Below are 24,741 nucleotides of genomic sequence, written 5' to 3' on the forward strand. Positions count from 1 at the left end.
CCTGCCTCCTGCCCCCACTTTCACCTCTGGTAGCACTCAGAGTTCTCCATCCCAAGCGGTCTGTCCTGAGTAGAAGCTGCAAAAGAAAAAATATGGAAATAAATAAAACAGGTAGCATGTCTCAGCTGCTCAGACTCCTTGCAGCAATTATGAATTCTGAGCACTGACCCAAGCTTTTTGTCTCTGCTGTTCAGCGGCTTATTTGGGAGCCCAATGAGAAGTCAGTGCCAGGCAGTTGGCTACTAATGTCTGGGGCCCCAGAAATGCATATTTATTTTTGCCTCCCATAGAAAAGGAACACGAAAAGTGTTGCTCATCTGATATTCATATATATATTTTTTGTAGTGCTGGGGATTGAACCCAGGGCCTCACATGTGCTAGGCAAGCACTCTACCACCGAGCTACATCCCTAGCCTGATAGTCAGCAAATATTAACTGAATGTTTGTCTTAGCCTCTGTGCCGAGCACTGAGCTAACCAACGATTGGCATTTGCCATCTCAGAAGCAAGTCTTTGGCTAGAGCTGATCTAGCTGATCCCCCTGTACTTCTGGGTCTTTGTACTGAGTGTTTAAGGGGTAAATATGTTCACCCAGTGACAGAGAAGACCGTGGATGCCTGTTCCTTCAGTCTTTTTGTGATTTTTCTGCTTTTTAAGGAGTGGACCAGAGTGGCCTGGGCACCTTCTCTAAAGAACCGGCCATGTGCGCAGTGGTAGTTGCTGGGCACTTTGAGAGCTCTGGGCAGGAGGGCGGGTCGAGGGCTCAGGGTTATGAAAATAGCTTTGGGACTCCCCCTGCCTGGGGTCTCCAGGAGGGAGACTATTCTTAGGAGGTGTCTCTGCCCCGAAGGAGCTGTTCTTTGCCATTTGGCTTAAAGAACTTCTTTTTGGACAAGAGATCTGGACCAGAATCAAAATCCTGAACTGCAAAGAGTTGGCCAATGAGGCAGCTGGGCCAAGTTCCAGCCAGGGAGGCGGGTTGTGCCTCTCAGTGCCCTCAACAAGCTGGAAAGAGGTATTTGGCCATGGTTCCACAGCATGGTGGGATGCAGGAAGCCAAGTTCACAATCCACGTCCCTTGGCTAATGGAGAAAGCATGAGTCAGCCTGTCCTGCTCCCACTGGCCTTAAGAGTTCAGCGCGGACAATTGCAGGGAAAGCAGGAAGGGGGGAAAGGAAGCTGTAGAAAAATAAACATTTCCTTGCATTTTACTTGGAACAGAACTGCACCGTGGCGTGCTAAGATCACAGCCTCTCCCCCGCCCTCCCCCGCACTGTTTTCCTCCTCTTGTGTAGAAGCGGATCTTTTCCTCACCTGATGAGAGTCCAGGGTGCATCCTGTGGAAAAACAGGAGCAAGACATAGAAGGTAAAAGCCAAGCAGCCAAAGATCACGCCGCACACCAGGAAACTATAGCTGCCCTGGGCCTGGAATATCTGCCAAAGGGGAAAACACAGAGATTCAGGCATTGAAACACCACGCAGAAAGTGCATGGGCGGAAGTGCCGTCTCGGACCCTTGGCAGGCTTCTCTTGTCAAGCTGAGGCCACCACACCAATGGGCCAGGACAAGTGGAGGAGAGAAGTCTTGATCTTTTCAAAGATTCCTATCTGGGGATGCAGAAATCCTGCCCTAAGACTGGGGTCAGACCTGGCCACGCCCTGTAGTCTTTCAGCTCTGGATTCTGGAACTTTCTGAAAACCTCCATATCATATTGAAACACCAGCCATACAAGGTGTTCTATACTTGTAGGCCTACCTGGAAATTTGCAGAGGGTATGTATTTTTTTTTTAACATTTTATTATGAAAATTGAAAACATGTCAAAGTAGCATATGGAAATGAAACCAACACATCTCCCAACTTTAGCACTGATTTCTTCTGACCTTCCACTTCTTTCCTGCACTGGATTACACTGAAATAAATCCCAGACATGGCATCATTATAGGGCCAAGGGCATCATGAGATGTGGCTCTTCCCCTCCAGGAAGGCAAAACGAAAGGGGAGGAGAATGGAGTGGTGATGAGGGGGGACTCTGGAGACCAAAAGACCTAGGTTTCATGTCACTGCTGTCAGTTACCAGAGTGTGACTGACCTAGAGCCAGATGCTAAATTTATCTAAGTTTCAGTATCCCCTGTTGTAAAAAGGGGAATATCTATGTTGTAGTATTCAAGAAAAAGCAGATGTGAGCTTTATATTTTGTTTTTTTCTTGATGATGTACCTAATGGAGCGTAGGCATGTTTGGGGAGAGCCAGGAGAGCCAGTGCTTGATCAGACCAGGAGGCTAGGCCATGCACCACGAGGTCACAAGCTGGGAGCGGTGGGCGAGGGAGCAGGGATGGAAGAACTCTGCGGCTCACACTGTCTCAGGATCTGAGAGCCAAACGGCATTCCCATGGGTCACCCCTGGCTCTGCTCCCAGACATGGCCTGTGTTTGCTTTGGACCTGTCCACACGTCTGCTCACGTCCCCAGATCCCACATTTGCAGGCCCAGCTTTTGAGCTGGCTGGGAAAAACAGGTTAACCCTGGCAGGGTGAGACCCACAGGCTCTGAGGGACTCTGGTGGCAGACAGCTTGGGTCAGAAGGTGCTGGCTGCATCTTCTCACCCTGTCTGGAGGGGCATTCCCCAACCAACCCCCAGAGGGCCCCACGTACCAAACCAACCAGCATCTGCAGGACCATCTCGCCAATCCCTGCCCCTGTCACCAGCACTGTGGTCGCACAGCCTGACAGAGAGAAGGGTTAGGTTGGGTGTGAGGAGCTGAGGAGGAAGCAGAAGTCAGCTGTGATTACCCAGGTTGCTTCTGGGAAACCTCTGGGAGGTGGAATGGCTGAGAGGACTCCTTGGATTTGACCCTTTACTGCTTGGGGACTGCCTGCAGCCTACTGTTCTTACCCTCGATTGCTTACAGTGTCCTCAGAGTGAGTCCCGTCATGCTTAGCCAGGTATCTGGGACGTGTCCCAATCTGACCACCACCTACTTTCCAGAAAAGCTTCCTGATAACCTCCAAGGTATCGGAGAGCAGACCAGGGTCTTCATGGTTGATATATCAGGACCACATGCTCTGATACATCCGGTGGCCTGGTACAGAAGCCCAAGCTTCAGCATCAGACCTGGGTTCTCAGATCAGCTCGGTCACTTACTGGCCATATGCCTTAGACAAGTTCTCTGAATTCTGTAGAGCTCGGTTTCCTTTTTTGTGAGATGGGCATTGGGATGCCCCCTCACAGGCCACTGTGTGGGTAACTCTGCTGTACCGTGCGTGAAGTGCCCTGCAGAGCACTGGCCCTCAGCACATGCTCAGAGCCAGGCGGGCTTCCTGTTGGAAGCCTTCAGCTCACCTCCTGGGCAAAGTCCAGCTGATCACATGGTCTGCAGCGCCCAGCTCTCACTGCCTGCTCCCATTACCCTCCAGCCCCAATGAACTCTCCTGGGTCCCATGACCTTTCACACTCTCTCACTGCCAGTCCTGACATGCCTTCATGCCTTCTGGAACATTCCTCCTCCTCCTCCTCTTTGGCAAACTCCTACATTTTGTTTGTTTGTTTGTTGAGATGGGGGTCTCACTATGTTGCCCAAGCTGATCTCGAACTCCTGGTCTGAAGGAGAGATCCTCCAGCCCCAGCCGCCCAAAGGCCGGGCCCACAGGTATGCACCACCACATTCCCGTTGATCTTTGAGGTCTTAGCTTAGATTTCCGTCAGTCTTCTTCCCATCCAGAAGCCTGGATCCGCAGCTTCTCCTCTGGGCCCTGACAGCCCCCTGCCCCCTGCTCCTACCTCTCTGGCCCTTGGCCCACCAGCCTTCCCCACTAGGCTGTAGGCCATGAGGATGGCCTGTGCCCTGACCTGGTTCCCTGGCACATCCGCTGATGGCCAACCAGGGAAGGCAGCGCTGGCAGCATTATCATCCCCTTCCCCTCCTGCTCTGTCAGTCTCCCCCGTGTCACCTTGTCTCTGCTGCACTCTCGCACTGTTCACTGCCCCAGCACCACCCCTCCCTGGAGTACCTTTCTTCCTTTTCTCTCCCTGCCCTTATAAATCCTGAGCCAGCTCACACCCCACTTCCTCCATGACCTGTTTAAATTCACACTGCTCCCTCCTCTCCCTGAATTCCAAGGGCACCCGACTGTCTGTTTCACTCATTCGTTCAACACACTTGGAGGGCCTTCCGAGCACCGGGTACTGTGTTGAACACTGAGGACAGCAGCTCTCCAGCACCCGTCGGCCAGCAGAGCTGCTAAGCTGAGGGCTTTACATTTCTTCCAATGCACAGAACTATCCTACTATACAGGTAGGTATTTGTATCCCCACTTTACAGATGAGGAAACTGAGGTCAGAGAGGGGAAGGAAATGGAAATGTCATAAGCAGCACACGTGGAACAGGACTGACAGGTCTGCCGATGACTTCAAAGCCCATGCACTTTCCCCTGTCACTGCCTGGGAGGGGCAGAGCACACGGGCATGAAAGCCTTAGGATGGGCCACTCGGCAGGGGCAGGTGTGAATCAGTGGAACACAAAGGAGAGGGCACAGTTTTCTAGGGGGAAACCAGAGAAGCTTCCTGGAAGGGCAGGGGGAGGGCTAAGCAGGCAAAGGGGTGGGACGGAGCAGAGCACTCAGTTCAGGCAGAGGCAGCCTCACGCCGAAGCATCGAGGTCCAGAACTGCTTCTGCACCGTCAAGGAACAACAAGGAATTAGCTAGAAGGCAGGTTCCGAGGCGCAGCATGGACAGGGAAGGCTGAAGAAGAAAGGGAAGGGGTCCATAGGCAGATGCCAGGCCGCCGCAGCCGGCCGTGTCTTAAAGCACTCCCTCTGCAGCAGCGGGAGGGTGGCTGAAGGGGTCCTCACGCCCAGCTGCACCTTAGAACCCCCCAGCAGCTGCAGCCCATGACATCACCCTGGGGAAGCCCAGTCACTCGTCTTGGTGCAGAAGCTCCAGGAGGTTCCCTGTCAGACTGAGCCAGCTGCTCAGACAGAGGCAAGACCAAGACAAGGAGACACAGCAAGGCCTCTCGGACAGGGAGAGGCGACCAGGAACTGGGAAAGCCAGCCACTGTCCCATATTCCAAGCAGATAAGTGATGATGAGGCCCCAAGTGAGGCAGAGACAGCGAGAAAAGGAGACGGTGTGAGCGATCGTTCTCAGGCCCCATCAGTATGATTTCCTAAACCAACACCTGTCGGGAACCTCTGCGGGAGACACGGTGCGGCTTGTGATGACATTCTTTCATTGCTTCATTTATTCTCTTCAATTCCAAGGGCACCCGTCTGTCTGTTTCACTCATTCGTTCAACACACTTGGAGGGCCTTCTGAGCACCGGGTACTGTGCTGAACGCTGAGGACAGCAGCTCTCCAGCACCCGTCAGCCAGCAAAGACGCTAAGCTGAGGGCTTTACATTTTCTCCAGTGCACAGAACTATCCTACAGGTAGGTATTTTTATCCCCACTTTACAGATGAGGAAACGGAGGCCCGAGAGGAAATGGAGCCTGAGCATTCAAGCCCTGGCCCCTGGGGGCTGGTGGAGCTGCCACATGCTGCCGTTTTATGGGTGCACCAGTGCTGTGTTGGGGTGGCCAAGCTGGGGGAAGAGGCTGTCTCCTTGGGCATGTCCCCTGCACTGAGATGGTGAGTGATGGCCCATGATGATTGACAGCTGCTGCAGCTCAGTCCTCAGTCACATGGAGGCCAGACCCTCCTCAGTCACGGTTCACTGGAATCTAACCAGGCATCTGCTGCTTTGGGGGCATTTCTCAGGTCATGAATGGTACCCCTCTTGGAGGAGCCGGAAAGTCTATGTGTTTGATTCTTTGATTCATCTTCTCACATGAACTGTTTTCCTTCTAAATTACAAATATGAAATAGTGTAGGTACAGTCTTGTTTGGATTTAAATATGTTCACACATACATGATATATGCTTAGAAGGGAACTGGGAGGATGAAGGGCTGAGAAGTTATTTTTGGCGACTTCCATTTACTGCTTTAAAACATGCTTCTATTGTTTGAGGTTTTCCCAGTGAGTATATACTACTTTCATGATAAAAAAGCTCCATTTGGAAAACAAAATATGTACAAGTTTATCATAGAAAATATTTTATTCTTTCTTAACAACCAATGATGACACTGTAAGCTAAAATTATTTGAGTTTCTCCTTGGATTTCAAGAATCCAGACTCTACCTGTCTCTCATGACTGTAGGATATTGAGGTGGTATAGCGCTGATTTCTCCCTGCACATCAATTTCCCCCACTCTTCTCTAAAGAAATCACCAATCTTAATGCTGGTTTTCCAACCTCCAGGGCATCTAGTTACTTCTAATGGTGATGTTCGATGTTCAAAACACAATTATTTTTAATTAACTCATTTTAAAAAATACATCTGTGCCGCATGTACTTGGAGGATTAAGGGAAGGGGAAGGAGATTAGTTGAGAAGCTCAGAGGTTTCCGACATCAATGCTGTGTCAACCCCAAACCAGGTGTGAAGTTTGCTTTCAATAACATCCCACATCAAAGCAAGGAGGCGCTGTTACTGCTCATTAAATTATGAAATGCCAGGTACATGCCTGTAATCCCAGAGACCTGGAAGGCTGAGGAGGATGATCACAAATTCAAGGCCAGCCTCAGTAACTTAACAAAGCCCCAAGCAACTTAGGAAGACCCTGCCTCAAAATAAAAAGTAAAAAGGACTGGGGATGTGGTTCAGTGTTTAAGCAACTCTGGGTTCAATCCCCAGTACAAAAAAGAAAAAAAAAAAAAAAAGAAAGAAAAGAAAAGAAGAAAGAGAGAAAGAATGGATGGACTGGGGATGTAGCTTCAGGGTACTGTGCTTGCAGAGTATGCAAAAGCCCAGAATTCAGTCCCTAGGACTGTTAAATCAATAACAAAATCAATAATAAAATGTCTTCCCCTGGTTCTAAGTTTTCCCGTGAAACGTTTTTCTTTGAATTTGTAGTTTCCAGCACTCACAATGCATACACTGTCAGTTGTTAGGTCCACAGACATTACCACGTGGGAAAGAAGCCACCCAGCTTCTCCGTGGCCTGAAGTCATGTGGATTCCGGTATCATGTGGAGCCAGAATACCCTCTGGTGTGAACCTGTCTCCACCTATCAGAGTACTGTGGCTGGCCTAGAGGACCACAGGAAGATGGGGTGCGGGAGAGGAAGTGGCATCCGGCCCAAGAGTGAGTGCCTCTTTGCTCGGAGCCCCCACACTCACCTCTGTACTCGAGGATGTCCTCCGTGTAGGCGAGCATGCTTGGGAAGGTGCTGCTGAGGAACAGGCCCAGACTCGCTGTCCCCACGAACAGGAAGATGACGTTGTAGGAGAAAATAAGCAGCACGAGGAATGTCACCACCACGCCTACCTGTTGCAGCAGAGGTGGAAGTGATGAGAAATTGGGCAAAGCTGGGCATCCATGGGGAAAGGAAAAATCAAGAGTCAAGAGTCTCCAGACGGAGTTGCCTCTCCGGCCCCATGAAGCAGTGCCGTGTGGTCAGTGCGCCACCCAGTGGACAATTCTGGAACTGCAACATTCCTCATCTGGGGTCAGGAAGGAAGCCCTGAGAAGAGGGCACAGGACAGCAGGCCCACTGGGACATCTATGCAAATGGCCCACCATGTATGCCTAATAAACAGTGCTGGAGATCAAATCCAGGGCCTTGTGCGTGCTAAGCAAGTGCTATACCAATTAACTACACTCCCAGCCCTATGAGTGGAATTTTCTTAATGTCCCAAGAAATAAAGATCTTGTATAAAATCTTACAGCTTTGAGGAAAAAATGTCCTGGGCTGTGGGCTGGAGTGTAGCTCAATGGTAGAGCACTTGCCCTGCACGTGCAAGGCCCTGGTCTTCATCCCCAGCATGGCAAAACAAACAAAAATATCCTGGGTGAAGACATCTGTGTCTAGGAACTAAGAAAACAGACCCAGAAAGCCGGCAAGAAATCACATCTAGGCTGATCCTCACTCTCTCCAGCTCACAGATGAGGACCTGGGCAGGAAGAAGAAAGGAAGAGACCTTTCAAGGGTCACAGTAGACACAATGAGGAAGGGGGTGCTATTCACTCCAGCAGGAAGAGCAGAGCCACTAACCCCAATTCCTGAGCCCGTTGCTCCTCTCCTGGCCCCTCCACCTCCGCCTCATGACCTCTTACGTGTGAGGTGTTCTGTGAGTTGTGTATCAGACTCAGACTTCCCGCCCAGGAGAGGGATTCACCACAGAAGGGTTTCCCAAGGGAAAGGACACATTCCTTCACCATGGAGAAGCAACACCAAAGACTTCTTCCATGCAGTGAAAATACAAAAGCAACGGACATAGCCACACTTCCACATACAACGTATTCTTTGGTGCCATGGCTCCCTTTTTTCTTTTTTTTCCTCCCCTGCTGAGTCTCTAAATGTCACAGGGCCTCGGATTCTACTCTGGCTCTTCTCTATCCACATTCCCCTTCACTCAGCTCCAAGGTTTCAAATATCTCCATGGCAGGGCACCGCACACTTGCACCCCCAGCTGTGAGCTGTGTCCAGAACTCCAGTCTTGCAGATAAAACTGCCCTTTGATAGGGTCAGTCACTGGAGGACAACCAATGTCACCCAAACTGAACTTTTAACTTCCTTTACTAGCTGCCAATGTGTGACATAGAGGCTGAGGCTCCCATGTAGCTCCAGGGGCTGATCGTGAACAGGAACCTCCAAAGTATGAGCCAAGAGAAACCTTTTCTCTTTATAATTACCTCTGGCATTTCATCACAGTGATGGAAAGCTGAGCAGTACCATCCGGTCAATGCAGTTGCTCAAGCTTTACCTCTGATCAAGGTGATCTTTGATTCTTCATTCCCTTGCCTCCTGCATCAGGTCAATGGCAAGTCCTATTGGCTCTACTTCAAAAAGATTCTAGGATCTTTCTCTTTCTCCAGATTCATCCTGACTACCCTCATCTAAGCACCTCCCTATCTTGCCTAGACTGTAATAATAGATTCTCACTGGTCCCTGGCTTCCACTCCTGCCTCCTGCAGTCCGATCTTCCATAGAACAACTAGGGGCACTTTCAAAATGCAATGCAGATCAAGTCCGTTCCCTGCTTGGAAACTTCTAGTGGCTTCCTGCTCACTTAGAATAAAATCCAAACCTGGTGTACCTACAGGAAGCAGCCCTGCTCTGCTCCCCAGCCTGTCTCCTTCTGCTTCCTGTTCCTTCCCCTGCCCACCATGCTTCTGCCATGTTAGTTCCCCTGGGGCACCCCTAGTTCCCACAGGACTTCACCCAAGCACATGCACAGGGTCAGAAGTGATTGATGACTCCAGGAGAATATTGAGACAGGTGACTGTTTACCTCGAGAGGCCATCTTGGGAGTTGTCACAAGGAGTATGATGTATGACATCACAGCTGTGACAGGGGTAGGTTTGCTCAGGGCTGGGCAGCTGCAGTTCCCAGACAGGGTGCCCAGCAATAGCCCTGGCAAAGCCTGCAAAACCACTCAGAGGCCCAGAGTCCTCGCCACACCTCCTGAACCAGCAGCTCTTGGTGGGTCTTGGGGATCTGTGTTTTCTAGGGGACCTCTATTGAGTCTGATGTATTTGGAATCACTCTCTCTAGGTCAGTGTTTTCCCAAACTTGATGTGAATCCCCCAGGGCATTTGTTAAATTAATAGATTACTAAGCATCCCCAGACATTTTGATTTACTCAGTGTGCAGTTGGCCCAGGAATCTGACTTTCCCTTTAAAAAACCCGAATTCTGCCAGGCACGGTGGCACATGCCTGTAATCCCAGCCTTAGCTCGGGAGGCTGGGGCAGGAGGATTGCAAGTTCAAAGCCAGCCTCAGCAATGTCGAGGTGCTAAGCACTCAGTGAGACCCTGTCTCTAAATAAAATACAAAATAGGGCTGGGGATGTGGCTTAGTGTGATTGAGTGCCCCTGAGTTCAATCCCTGGTACCAAAAAACAAAAATAAAATAAAATAATAAAAATAAAATAAAATAAAATAACATAACATAATATAAAATCCTAGCATTCCACGTGAGTTTTTATCGGCAGAACCTAACACACAGACACACATGTACACAGACCTCCCTCATTCTCTCAAACCCTATTCCCACCCGCCTTCCCCTCCCCTAACAACTGGCTCGGTGTCCACCCTGGAGAGGAAGCCGAGGCAGGCCACCACGAGCACCGGTTCCATCCTCTGCCCCTCCTCGGGGCCTTCTGGAGTCTCTCCTTCCCAGCACTTCCCCAGCTCCTTTCTCCCTGACTGAGCTCAGGACTTCCTTCACCCTCCGTTCTTCACCCCCTTCCTTCTCCAGGCCCTTGCGCAGTTCACAGACTCCTCTTCTTATTGGCTTCCTCCCTTTATCCTCCGCACAGCCCTGAGTCCTGTCAAGCAAAACTCCCTTCAGTGCAGAAGTATTTGCAAAGTGAAATCGTCCTTCACTCCTCTGCTTCCCATCTCAGCCTTGGAAGTTTAGCTTCTACCCACCTAACTCCCATCTACATGGAACTGATGAGCACAAGGCCAAAGCCAAGGGCTCCTCTCGGGGCTCATGATCTTTGTCTCCACAGCCCAACATATGTCCACACCCGCTCTGCTCTGGAAATTCAACGGAGGAAGTACCTTCTTACTGTGGATTGGGTTTCCTGGAAAAGTAGTGCACTCCCAGTTACTGGAGGTGTTTCACAGAGACTGGGGAATCCTTGAAAGGCATATCGAGGCAATTCAAGCCTTGGTGGAAGGCTGGGCTACAAGGCCCCATGAACAGTCTGACTCCACTGTCATCCTTGGTGATGTGGATGCACGTCAGGGCAAGAGTCTTAACCCACCACTCAGGCCCAGCCCTCCCGCCTCCTGGGCAGAGCAGTCCCTTGAAGGTCATCCCCCATGCCAGGCCTGGACATTGGAGAATCACCAGGAGAGCTACAAAATGCAAGTTCCCAGGCGATGTGACAGTGATATGATTACAAAGGCTGGGAGATCTCAGGCCGCCACTGACCAGCTGGCACCACAGTGAACAGGAGTACCAAGGCCAGCATGTCCCTCCCTTGTGCCCTTGGCCATCGGTAGCATCTGCTCCACACACCACAGTAATCACCTCCAACAGCTCCTTCCATTAATGCTTTTAAGGGTGTAAAATCAGAGGCCTACAGAGGGGACAGGAGTTTTTTTCAAAGTTGCACAGAGGAGCTCTCCTGCTCAGAGTCCCATCTGTCCTCCCCACCATCTCTCTCTTTCTCTCCTCCTTCTACTTTTGCATTGGCACTATGTTGGCAGAGTCCAATCACAAGCAAATGTTCTGGGGCAGCAGGAGGGCCAGGAGTAGACAGGTTCTTCTGGGTCACTAAGAAGAGAAGAAGGCTGGGTTGGGGTTGTGGCTCAGTGGTAGAGCACTTGCCTAGCATGTGTGAGGCACTGGGTTCACTTCTCAGCACCACGTATAAATAAATGAATAAAAGAGGAGTTCATTAACAACCAAAAAGAAAAAAGAAGAAGAAGAAGAAAAGGAGACTGCTTACCACATTGATGAAGACCATGGAGACTGGCCTCATTCTTGTGGAGATGGGAATGGAGATGAGCCGGCCAAGGGTGATGAAGCCCCAGAAGAGGCTGGGGAGGTAACCTGCCACCTTGTGTCCCACAGACAGCGGCTTCTCCACTGCGTAGCTATACACAAAGGCCGAATAGGCCCCCTGTGGAGAGAGTAGGCCTGCTGAGCACACTGCTGTCCAGGCCCTGGCGGGCCTCCGGAGAGCAGAGGAGGACTGACTGGCCCTGTCCCAGAGGCTCTGCAGGAGGGCGCCCTGGAGCCAAGACCACAGAGCACACTCAGGCCTGAGCCGGACAGAACCTGGGTGCCTTGGCTTATAGCCACACCTGCAGAGACCCAGAGGTTCCCAAGAGGTGTCTCTGGATCTCCATGGGGTGTCCCCATGGAACCTGGGCAGATGAACACTGCACCTTAGCTAAAAGTAAGGTACACACAAGTTTCTCATTTTATAGATGAGAGGTAAGACAAAAATGGCTTGCCCCAGGTCACCCCGAGAGTTGGAAGTCAACCAGGTCTGTCAGGAGAACTGTCTACCTGGTCATCTAAGTGTCTCAGGGCCTTCTGTCTGGACGGTTCTCCCTATTGCAACCAGCCCATCAATCAGCCATTCAGGACTGTCCTAATCTACTCTTAAAATATTTGTGGAGAAAGGAACTAAAGAGCATAACCGAGGTCACACTGATGGGATGAACAGCTGGGCCTGAGCCCTTCCTGTGGCTTGTTTACAGCACTGGCTTGAGAAGCTGGGTTTGCAACACAGGCCAAGAAGCCAAGGATCCCAGAGCTCACATGGCATGGCCTCTAAGAGGGGAACCGGGCCGCCTCTTTGAAAAAAAAAAAAAGTGGGTCACCTATAATAGGTTAAAACCATCTAGGCCCCTGTCTGGAGTTGACAAAAATAAGTATAATCAGCCAGGACAGAAGTCCATGGTACCAATGCTGTGAGTGACCCTGGGGACCGTCTCCATGAGGACTTTAAAAGTTTAAATTTTGGATCCATGGTACTGCAGGGGAGGTCTCCAGGAACCTTGATGCACCTCGCTCTCGCCAGACGGGGGTGTCGGGGTGCAGCCTCCCAGTACGGAGCGCCTGGGAGGCAGGCTCACCGTCATCCCATCCGTCATGAACAGGACCAGGGCTGCTGTGATGTGGATGGCAAAGAAAGAATAAGGGGCTCCTCGGCAGTTCTTCCGCTGGCAGCAGCTGAACAGGTCCTCGTGCCCTGGAGGAGGCGCAGGAAGAGAGGGGTGAGGCTCAGCTTCTGCCCCCCTCCCTCTGCACGCCCAGAGGAGGTAGCTGGCAGGATGGGGCTCTTTCCTGCCTCCACCTGTCCCAGCTTTCAGCCAGCTGTTAGGAACATTCCCTGTTCTCCTAGTCCTGGTGGAACCAAGGGTCAGAGAAGTCAAGTAACTTGCCCAAGGTAACACAGACAGGGTTGAGTAGAATGGACGGTAGAGTCAAAAGTCTGCCCTCTCTGTCCTCTTGGCCAGGTTGCTCCATCTCCTGCCTCAGAAGACTATTGGTGTCAAAGGGTTTTTTCTGATCATGTGATCTGGGTTCACCCCTGGGGAAGGGGTTACCAGGGAAGCCTCCACATGAGTCTGGGAGCCTCACCTGAGTGTGGCTGAAACTTTGGGGGTAGTGAGGAGGCATCTTCCTTCTCGGGAGGCCGGGTCTCTAGGGCGAGCTCGTCTGCAGGAAGGAGCAAGGGCTTCCTCTGAGAGAAGCAGGTCAGCAGCCGCTCCTTGGACAGCAGAAACAGCACTGCCATGGGAACTGGAAGCTAGGGGGCAGGAGAGGTCAGCACAGCCCTGCCACAGAGGCTCCCCTGCCCACGCCAGCCTACGGCCACCCCTCCACGCGGTACCCTGCACAGGCTGCTCTGCTCAGTCCTGGGAGAACACGGCTCCTTTCCAAGGGGAACCTGGTGGCTGACTGGGTACAGGCTTGGTGCACTGCTCTCCAGCCTTAACCATGCCCATTTCCCTGAGAAGAGAGTCCTCCAGAGCCAGGACTCTCACTGGGCCTGGAAGTGTGACTGTCGCTGGCATCCTGGTCCTGAGCAGGGCTGCAGCATAGCACCTCACGCTCCCTGGGCTGCGTACAAAGCCATTTTGCTTCTGTCTATCCTTCACATCTCCATAAAATGGGGACTGTTATCCCTGCTGGGTTTCCAGATTGTTTCCAGATGGGACAACTGAGGACCAAAATTATCCCTTTGTTAGGACTGGAAGGGACCTTGGAAGTAAACTAGAGTCCCAAAGAGTGAAGTCACGGTCACACAGCTGGCTCGGGCAGAGCTAGATTGGAACCTGGCATCTGGATTCTGCCAAGCACCGTCTCCACCTCAAGGGCTGCCCAGGTGGAGTTATGACCAGCAGGGTACTGAGCTCTACTCAGGGGCTTGTGGTTTAAACTGGAAAAGACAGACATGATCTCTTTCTGACTGACAAATCCATGTTTATGAGCTCAGTGTTCAGTTCTCTGTGCTTTACACCTAGCCACTTAGGGCCTAGCTGAGATCCCCAGAGTGACAGGAAAGGTCTCTTGTGTCTGAGGTTGCCTTGGAGAAGCCACCACCACCTCCCTCAGGTGCCCTTGCCTGGGTCTAACCACCCTCCCTGCCAGGAAGTGCTCTAGCAAGTCTACTGCTGCCTTCCTGCTTTGCTCTGGAAGGAGAAGAGGAAGGAGCTGCAGGCTCCTGGAGGCCAGTGAGCACGCCAGTCCAGCATGGTGCTGCTCTGGGGGCAGTCCCTCGCCCTCCCCCAGGCAGGCCGGCTTACACCAGCCTGAAAGAAAAAAATCCACTCCAATCCCTACTGACACCTCCCTATGGTGACCTTGAGAGACTTTCTGCATACTCAAAAGCAAGTCAAGGTCAGACAGTTCCTGGCAGCTGAGTGAGAAGAGACACAGCCCCCGCCCTCAGGGAGTCCCAGGCCTGATGGGGGGACACGGCCCTTCCTCCAGTCTGCTGGGGGAAACAGGAAACACACAGAGAGGCCTACAGTGGCAGAATGCCTGGGTGAAGGCCAAGGGGAAACAGCCGGCAGTGAGGCGTGATGGCTCAGGTGGGGCTTTCCAGGGAGGTGGGTGCTGGGAGAGCCTTCAGAGGGCTGGCTGGCACTGTTGGCAGGAATGCACCCCATTTTATAAGAATCCCATTCAGGGAAGGCAGCACCACCTTGAAAGACTGCTAATACCAGCTAATGCCAGGTGGGGCGTGCCCACGCGCAAGCATGGCCGAATTCTCTTCAGTGGCGGACTGTTTCAGACATAAACCAATGCGAAAAGTCCAGAAATCCTGCAGTAAACTAACTCCCTCCAGTCTGTACCTCACGGGTCAAGAAGAACAGACCCCAGGCTCAGGCAGGGGCAGGGCCCTCTGGCTCCCTGGTTGCTGAGTCCCAGCCTAGAGCTTTCCCTTCACAGGTGTCCCTGGGAAGACACAGGTCCACAGCTGCATTGGTCCTAAACAGTGGACAACATGGCCACAAAAGGAAGTAGAGGGCGAGGGATGTATTGCTGAGGTCCCGGAGGAGATTCCAGTCAGGGAAGGAAGGTACAAAGTCATAGTGATTATGGGGGTGGGCAGTAGGTCTCTGCTGGGAGTTGGGAACTTCCAGCCCCACTGAGCCTCTTACTACCCCCTAATCAGAGGCTGAAGACAAGCTGGAGCATCTCAAAGGCCACTTTCAGTGCTACCATGTACAGTGTCACTGAGGCTCTGGAGCAGCTGCTGTTTCACAAGGGCCAACCCTGCTTAGTTCAGAGAGAGGCTCTACACCAGGGTGACTAGCCACTCAGGGTCCCTGTCCCATAGACAGGCCAATGACCACCTGGAATACTTCCCATCCCAGGCTCCATGCTGAGCCTGAGCCAGAAGATCAGGCAGCTCTGGTGTTCTGGATTGTCTTTCCCAAGTCTGGAAGGGTGGGGTGGGAATGGGGACCTGCCCTCTGCTCCACAGGGGATACTATGGGGATCCTCTTGGGTTGCAGAGCACCAGAGGGGGCTTTCAGATGAAGACCTAAGTCATGGCTGATTTGTCTGGGGCCACAGTGGAAACTGGGTATCTGACTAGGCACAAGGGAGTGGTCTCTGCTCTGCCCCCACCATAGGCAGGGCCCCTCAGAGGTCATTTTTTCTCTTCCCCAGCCTGCCCCAGTGACACTCACATTGATCAGGGCCATGATCCAGAAGGCATAGGACACTCGAATCTCGGCCCCGCCCTTTGGAGGCAGCCCAGGGACCGTCTGGTTGGACCAAGGCTGGGCTGCTGCATGCTGCGGGCCCAGGATCCGGGAGGCATGGAACAGGTGGCTTCTGGAGGTGGTGTTTGCTGTGCTGTTGGCAGGGAAGCAGCTGGCCTCGGACAGGAAGGGGTCTGCGATCAGGGGGCTCAGCAGAGCACCAAAGCCCACAAAGAAATGGAGCACCTGTGGGTGGATCGGCATCACTCAGTCTTCTGGCCTGCGAAGCCGGGGCCTGAACTTGCATTCAGAGGTTGGCACCTTCCCCTCTGACCACACCTGGCCCCAGAGTGGGGAGGAAGAAGGACTGGGAAACAGGAAAGGTGAAGGAGGGTGGGGGTGGAGCCCAGCTCTCACCACCCCTGGGCTGGGATAACCTGGGGGACAGAGGCCAATCCCTTCCCTCCCTCTCTTTCTTCCTTCTCCTATCCTAACTCCCAGCTGGGGCTGTTGAATCCACCAGGCAACACCCCACAGGGAAGGGGGTCACAGTGAAAGGAAGCGCTGGATGGGATCCTGGTGTCTGGGAGGAGAAAGAAGAAAATGGGAAGAGGAGCGAGGGAAGGTGGAGGAGGCAGGAGAGCCATGGCCGGCCCTCCAGCATCCTTTCTCTCCTTGGCTCTGGGGTTCCTGTGACAACCCTGTGTGGCAGATAGGGATCATTACCCACTTCAGAGATGAGGAAACCCAAGCCCAGGGTATTGAGTGACTGCAGGGGTGGCTGGCTGGTAAGTGGTCACTCTGGGCTGAGTCACCACCCTTGCCCAGGGGAAAAGATTCTCAGGATGGAGGCTGGCAGAGAGAGACCAGGCACAGGGAGCTCTCATGCCCCACCCACCACCCAACCCCATGCCTGCTGGTTGGACTCACCTGGAGGAAGATGGCCGAGTCCTTCTCGTATATCCTCACCAGCTGCATATTGGCCACTGTGTCGATGCAGCCCATGGCCAAGCCTGCCAGCGCCATGACCGAGGCCAGCACCTTCACGTCTCGGCAGAAGGGGATGACGGCAAACACCAGTGAGATGGCCAGAGTAGAGGTGAAGAGGGCCCATAGGGACTGGGCCAGGCTGGGGCAAGGGAGGAGTGGAGTCAGTGGAGGGGCCCAGAACCTTCCGCAGGGTACCCGCTTCCTTGTCCTTCATTGGCTGGGTGGCCTTGAAAAGCCCTGGCATTTCCCCATCTGCCAGTAGCAAGGGAAGGGAGCTGAGGAAGCTCCTGGCTGGTTACCCGTGCGTGTGGGCAAGCTGCTGAATGTGCCTGTCTCCCCAGAGAACAACCCCTACCTCACAGGGTGCTGAGGACTTCGAGACCGTGGGAGACAACTGATGGCTGTGATTTTACTCATAAACAATTTCAAGTTGCTTAAATTGTTTACTGATAAACAATTTTATGCAAAACTATCTCCCATTCCTCTTAGGCAAGCTACTTTGAGTATCATGAGGAAAGGGCACCATATACCTGCAGCCCAAAGTGGGACCAAGGCTGGGACCTGAACCAGAAGTCCCCGAGCTGAGCCTCCTCTTGCCCGGGGGAGAGGTGTGCACTCCACACAGGAATGGGAAGGGGACTTTTCATTCCAGGCACAGACCTGGTGTTTAGGCCACTTGGTGGTTCTCAGGTGGCACAGGTCACGAGCTCTGTGCCTGGCAACTGTCTAGAAGGGAGGAGAGAAGGACCTATGGTCATCCCTACTGCATGATCCTCCTGGTCTTCCGGTAACAGAAGAGCCTGTGCCAGGCGTGCAGAGGGCCTGTTCCCTCAGGAAAGAACAAATAAATGGAGCCTCTGAGGCTCTGTCTCTGGGAACATTCTGTCCAATAACCAGACTCTCAGAAAAAGGACTAAAGATTCTATTTTCAGGGACCAGTCTGAAAGGTAACACATGTGGGCACATGAGGGAGAAGCCTGGGCAGCAAGAAGTTTCTGGAAGGTTGTGGATGAACTTTCTCAGATTATGAAAAGCTAGAGAGATGGGGTGTAGGTGTGAGTGCAAGAAGACCTCTGTGCTCCAGCATACTGGAGAGACTGGGGAGGCCCCCAGCAACCTCGCAGGCTGCATCTTTTGCCAGAGCTTGCCTCTGACCCTTTTAGCTCTCAGTCCTGTCATCTGGCCCCATATCTGATTAAATCCTTTATCAGAAGAGCTCTGCTGATAGCAGCAGTTCCTTATTTTGTTATTTTCTCATTTCTTGTTTCCAGGCTGATCTTCTGGGGAGATTACTGTTCATGACCCTAGATTGTTCCCAGCTCAGAATTCAGGGCGGCTGGCGGGTGGGCGGGGGGTGGGGGGGCGCAGGGATGCCACTTGAAGGCCTATGTTAAGAGGAAGTGGAGGGAAGGAAGGCTCTGAGCGGGGGAGGCCCGTTCAGGTCCCTCCTAACTCCTCTGGATCTCCCTAGGGCCTCTGCTCAGACAGTCTCTGGCCCTGACAGCCTGCCAGGCTGCCCCTGCCACCTCACTGTGACTATTAATGGTGCTCCCGTGTGCTTCTGCTTCCTGCACTGCCACTGCCACATCTCATTTGCCTGCTCTTGGCACCCAGTTCAGAGGGATTGCTAATGCACACTGTGGGCTGATAACAATGGTGGACCTCTCAAAATGACTCGCTCACTTTTTCCCCTTCTTTTTGCTGGACAAAATAGACTAGGCAAACTCCCGGGTGGCGACTTCAGAGAGAGCAAGAGGATCTCCTATGTGCACCTCAAGCATCCCTGCATGGACCCCAGAACACAGCACATGACCTTTCCCCTCCACCCCCACCCCCGACTCAGCGGTAAAGCAGAGTTGTTCCAAATGCAAACACTCTCTTGAAGAATTAACACATTCTCAGCCCGGTGTGGTGGTGTAATCCCAACCGCTGGGGAGGCTGAGGTAGGAGTATCAAGAGTTCAAAGCCAGCCTTCGCAACTCAGTAAGGCTCTAAACAACTTAGTGAGACCCTGTCTCTAAAATATTGAAAAGGGCTGGGGAATGTGGCTCAGTGTTTACGTGTCCCTTGGTTCAATCCCCAGTACCAAAAAAAAAAGAGCACATTCTCATCATTGCCTTAAAAATCCTGAGTGAGGACTGGGGTGCAGCTCAATGGTAGAACACGTGCTTAGCGTGCGTGAGTTTCCACCTTCAGCACCACAAGACAAAAACCAACCACAAAAGGGGTCCTGTAGGGTCTTGAGGGAACAAGACCTGGGATCAGTAAACTGAGATGGGAGAGAACTTTGGGAGGTGTGGGAAAAGAAATGATGGATAATCAGTAGCTACAATTTATAAGAGAACCGCTAAAATTTGTTTACATTGTCCTGGACATTCAGTGGACATGAAGAAGCTGTGCAGCTGACTTTGTGATCCTCCGGCCCATTTGACCCATGGTAAACCCAGCTAAGAAAGTAGCTGACAGAGCCTGACTCCAGAGCAGGTCTTCTGACTTTATGTTCCCAATCCCTGGCTGTTTCTCCATGGAGGAGTGTGTGTCTGCGTGCGCGCACCCGCGTATAAAAGGGCAGGTATTGGACCCCCGACGCAGTCGTGCCGCAGGGGTGGAGTGCCAGCGGAAAGCAGAAGCTGGATTCTTCAGAGTCTTGAATGGCAGGCTTAGGAACCCACGGGGAGCAGTCAGGAGTCTCCAGAACATGTGCCTGCTGGTGTCTCCGCAGCTCCAAATGCCTAGGACTGCAATGCTGGCCCTGTGGCAAGCTTCCCGCTGCAGCCTGTTCACTGGGGACCCATGCTTGTCACCACATGTGGCCCTGAGCAGGTGCTCAGTCCAGGCTCCTGGATGGTGCTACTGAAATGGGAAAGTGCCTGAGGGCTTTCCTCCCACCCCACATGGGATGGCCTGGGGAAAAGAACTGTCTGGAGGCAGATGTAGGAGTCTCATTAGATTATTTGATGGGGGTGACTGTGACAGAGAGATAAAGAATAACGTAGGGATGGATTGCCAGGAAGGCACTGAGTGGAACAGCGGCAGAGCCGGGAGAAGGGAAGGGGCTGGGGAAGGTTGGCCATAGAGGGGGCTCCCCTGCCCAGGCCCCTCTCCTCTGTCCCATTTGTACCCTTTCACCTTGTCCTTCCTTTCTTTTTCCTTTTCTTTTCTTCTAATATTTCAGATTGAACCCAGGGCCTCCTACATTCTAGACAAGCACTCTACCACTGTGCTGCAACCTCAGTTGCTCGGCTGGCCTCTAACTTGGCAATCCTCCTACCTCAACCTCGAAAGTCACTGGGATTACAGCTGTGAGCCACCACGTCTGGCTCATTTTGTCGCTCTTAAGAAAAACATGAAATGTTCACAGGGGGCTTTTTTTTTTTTTTTTTTTTTTTTGTCCCCGGGGCCAGTGACAGAAGAAACCTGGAGAAATGCCCTCACTGGGCTTCCTGACCGGAGCCAGGCTGTGATTTGAGTCTGATACCTGTAGCTGGGGCTGGGAGGGACAAGCCCACATTGGGCCTGGGTTCTTGCAGGTAGAGACCTATTCTCAACAAATGGGGACATATGTATCACAGGAAATCTTGTTTTCTGATCCCATGCAGCCCACCCTCCATAGTTACTTCATTAGAGCTGAGTCTGAGCATTCCAAAAATCAGCCTGAACAAATTTCTTGCAAATGATATATTGTTGCCAAGCAAAAAAGAAGTCCCAGATATGTCCCAGAACCAGACTGAAAGATATTTATTACCTGTTTTAAATGGTTTGGTCAATCCCCCTTCCAGGAATGTGGGTAGTTGGAAATTGTGGAGTAATAATATCAAAAGAGTTTTGGCATCGAGGATGTGGTAGAATTTGTAATCAGCATAGTACCTTCTAGGCCACCCCTGCCCTTCCCAGGGTATGGCTTGGGGCAAGTCACTTGCACTTGGCCTTCTGAGCCTCAGGTTCCCTCTGCCTCAGCCTCCTCCAAGGCTGCTGAGCAGTGCTCACCCCACCCCCGCAGGCCTCCCTAAAGAGCACGCTGGGCTCAGAGCACTGTGCTCAGCAGAAAGAGCAGAGACCAGCGCCAGCTCCTGGAGTCCCCCCAAGCCTACCTCTGCACTTGCATCAACACCCTCTGCCACAACCCCAGGATTATGGTCCAGGATGTGTGAGAGGGACACAACACTGTCCCTTGTTCCCTACCCACCCCTACACAATATCCCAGCTAGAGTGGCAGGAAGGACCTAAGAGACCTACACATGATACAGATCAGGACGCGGAGGCCTGGGCAGGGGAAGAGCATGCAGTAGAGCAGAGCTGGGACCTGGGGCTCAACTGAGGCAAAGACCAACCTTGTGTTACTGACCTTCCCTCCCATGGCCCTGGGTTCAGAGGTTAACTCTGGCCTATCAGAGGAGGAGGTTTATTCCCCCACAAGACCAATATTTCTAGGGAAACCCAGAAAACAGCCTAGATAGTCTCGGAAAACTGTGCCTAAGCAAGGACCAAGCTGCTTGTCCACGGCTTCACACAGAAGGTGCAAACCGTGGGGAGAAAGGCAGAAGCCAGGGTCCTTCCTTCCCCAGCTGGTTGTGGCTCTGCTGGGGGTGCCTGCCTGGCTGTGTCTGCCGTGTGACCTTGAGCACATTGCTGACCCCTCTCAGTCCAGATGTTCTGCCTTACCCAGATAGGCATGTGACCACCCTGCTTTGGGTACCTGCCCTTGCTCACCTGGTTCTGTGCAAAGAGGAGGGGCTGAATGGCTCCAAACAGGAAGAGGCCTGGGAAGTGAGGTGCCAGTCACCCATTCTCACCCTCCACCCCAGGGTGAGGAAGAATGCTGCTGAGACCAGCCCCATGCCACCTGGGCAGCCCCAGGACCTGACGGCACTGACATTCACCAACTCAGGAGCTCCTGCGGTACAGCAAGGATACAGGACATCTTCCTTCCCCCTTCCCTGCCTAGCTGGACCGTTTCCTTCTTTGAAGGACCAGGGGAGAAGGAGAGCAGAACTGTAGAGGAATCAGAAGTAGTGATGTCCCCAGCCCCTGTGCACCCCAAAAGGGGCACATAGCCCCTGAATGAGATGGCATGGGGTCCAGGGACCAGAAAGCAGGAGGCAGGGCACCCCTGAGGAGCTAGGACAGCTTAGTGATTCTATCTCAGGCCAGACGGGTGGCGAAGAAGAGAGGTGGCTCCCCTCCTGCTCAGTCACCCCAGGTTCCATATACACATCTCACCTTGCTCAGGGGCCAGGGTTAGGCTGAGGGGAGTCAGGAGAGGGGCACACAAGCCTGTCTGTGGGGAGATCCCAATCTCAGGCAGGACTGCCCTGTTGGACTCAGGCTAGGGCTGCACCCTGTGCATGACAATGTCTCTGTGCAGGGCAGACTGGGGTGCTGGGCCAAGAGGACGCGCACCTTAGACCTTGGCAGAACTTGCATCTGTCGACTAGGGTCACCCCACCCCGATTCTTTGCATGTCTGGCTATCTCCTGTCATTCAGACATTGGCTCTAATGTCACCTCCTCAGAGAGACCTTCTCTGAGCACCTAGCTAAAATAGCCTCCATCTCTGCCACTCTCCCTCCCTGTCCTGCTTCATTTCCTTTATCTCACTACCTAAAATTGCCCTCCAGAACATAAGCTCCAAGAAAGCAGGGGCCTTGTCTAGCATGTTCACCCTTGAAACAGGATCTGGCTCAAGAGACAAAGATTGAATGGGTGAATTAATGGGTGGGATGAGTTTTGAGATTTTTTTAAATTAAAAAATTGACATATAATTTATATACCATAGAGTTCAACATTTTTGTGTATGTGGTACTGGGATCTGAACCCAAAGTCTAGCAAATACTAGGCAAATGTCCTGCCACTGAACTACACCCACCCTTTTTCTTAAAAAAATTTTTTTGAGACAGCATCTCACTCATCTACCCAGGTTGGCCTTGAATTTGTAATCCTCCTGCCTCACCCTCCTGAGTACCTGGGATTACAGGTGTGTGCCACCGCACCTGGCTTAAAGTTGTACATTTAAGGTTACAGTTCCATGGGTTTTAGCATGTTCTGAGTTGTGACACCATCACCACTTCGGTCATCTCAGAAGGAAACCCCATACCCATTGGCAATCACCCTCACCCCTCTCCACACCACCTCCTGCCCTAGGCAACTACTAACCAATGTTCTGGAACGACGTTTCCCATTCTGGGCATTTCACATAAGTGGAATCACATACTCCATGGTCTTTTGTGACTGGTCTCTTTCACTTGGCATGGTGGCTGAATGGTACCCCATAGACACATCTTTATCTACCCATCTATTCTTGGGTATTTGGTTTATTTTCACTTATCGACTATTACGAATAATGCTACTACAAACATTCATATGCAAGTTTTTGTGCAGATACATGCTTTCGTTTCTCTTGGTATATTCCTATAAGGGGAATTGCCGGGTCCTATGGCGACTCCATGTTGAGGTAGGTTTTTAAACAAGAACCATATCTGGTGCTGGGCTCCCAGTAGGCTCTGGCATGGATCTAGGGCATGCTGAAAGGCAGAGACGCTCTGAAGGGACAGACCAAAGTTTCTGGAAGGGAGGCCAACCAGAGCCCAGCTCAGAGAGGGGAACTGGATTGGACTGTGTTCTGGGAACCTCAGGGAGCCAGGTCTCAGAATGACTTGAATGGGTATGAGGAATGGGTGTGATACAAGGGACAGGAGGAGGGCCAGAGCTGGGTTTGGGGCAGGGCAGGACTTGCAGACTAGAAGGAACTGGAAAAAGAGAAAGAGAGAGAGAGAGAGTGAGAGAGAGAGAGAGAGGAGAAGGAGATGGCTAAGGCAGGAGTGAATAGGGCAAAGAGAAGACTTCAACAAACCTTCAATTCAGATGGCCTTGACAGGGCAGAGGCCAAAGGAGGCTGGGGAAAGTCTGGGAAAGCTCTGAAAGTCATTTATCTGCCCCAATAACTCCAAGATAAGAGAAGTCTCCCAGCTGCCCAGGGTGGTTGGACAGGTCCCCAGGAAACCAGAGAGAACCCGTGCTTTCCGTCTAAATGCCCTTTCCCTGTCCTGTGTGATACAGCACATGCCTCTTCACCTGCCAGCAGGGTGGCTTTTGTCTCTCTCTTGGGAAGGATTTCCTTCTTGTGCTGAGCAAGATTCCCTTCAGGAAGGCTAGTTCGGGTTCTTCCGGCTGTCACTGCACCCCCAAGGCCTCTCTCAAGGACTGTCTGTGCTAGAAGCCTCAGAGACAGAGACAGAGAAAGGCTGGGGCTGCCTGGAGTAGCGAGGGGCTCAGCTCCTCCCAAGCATTCCAGCTCCGCAGGGCAGGCGCTACCCCTCCACTGCCTTCCCTAGGGAGGCGCCCTCCAGCCCCCTCCAGCCAGGGCCCTCAGTATGGGCTAAGTAGTAGGCAGACCCTGTGCAGAACCTCAGAGGAGGTGCTGCCTGACTCTCTGATGTGTCATTTGTCACTCTCCCCCACACCCTCGCAACAGCTGGCCCTTGAAGATTTGCTAAACGAATCTCCCACTCCTGAGCACCAGCCTGGCGCACTGGCTGGTAATCACTTAAGCTGAAAAGGCACTTGCAGGGGTATTAGCCTTTCGACTGAGGCGAGGCTGTGGTGGCAGCGTTAGAGGCTGGGGCAGGCATTGTGTATTTGGGGGTCGGGGGCTGCAATGAGAACTACCCCGTGCGAGCTTGGTACAGGGATACTACTGATGACACTTGGGGTAACCCCTGGGGCATCCCCCCATTTCTACTGGAAGTCTGCTTTTTTGCTTTTCACTGTAGGAAAGAGTTCTTTGTGACATTTTGTGTTTGGAGTAGGAGGACTGAAGTTCAGAATTTAAACTTGAACCACAGATAAGACCTACCTCGTTCTCAAAGATCCCAGCAGGAAGCCGCAGGGGGCCACTGTTGGCTTCCCAAGAGCTGTCAGAGTTCAGAAATGCCCAGCCCATAAAGACCCACAGGAATATTCATCCCATGCCTATGCCTTCTCTAGAGAATTGAAGTTGACTACTCATAAAGCCATTGCCAAAG

At 52.3% G+C, this 24,741-nt stretch overlaps 1 protein-coding gene across 1 annotated transcript in view; it reads right to left on the bottom strand.

The window, feature by feature from the left end:
* MFSD4A (major facilitator superfamily domain containing 4A) overlaps positions 1–24,741 on the bottom strand; it is a 27,237-nt gene continuing 2,496 nt past the window's right edge. The window contains exons 2-10 of the mRNA XM_079107889.1: positions 16,662–16,860; positions 15,717–15,977; positions 13,153–13,321; positions 12,645–12,760; positions 11,507–11,680; positions 7,220–7,367; positions 2,656–2,726; positions 1,314–1,434; positions 1–76 (exon numbers count right to left, since the gene is read on the bottom strand). Of these exons, the coding sequence (XP_078964015.1) occupies positions 21–76; positions 1,314–1,434; positions 2,656–2,726; positions 7,220–7,367; positions 11,507–11,680; positions 12,645–12,760; positions 13,153–13,321; positions 15,717–15,977; positions 16,662–16,860 (1,315 nt within the window). The 3' untranslated portion in view covers positions 1–20. The remainder of the gene's footprint in view (positions 77–1,313; positions 1,435–2,655; positions 2,727–7,219; positions 7,368–11,506; positions 11,681–12,644; positions 12,761–13,152; positions 13,322–15,716; positions 15,978–16,661; positions 16,861–24,741) is intronic.

Source organism: Sciurus vulgaris (assembly GCF_902686455.1).
Source record: "Sciurus vulgaris genome assembly, chromosome: 12".
NCBI lineage: Eukaryota > Metazoa > Chordata > Mammalia > Rodentia > Sciuridae > Sciurus > Sciurus vulgaris.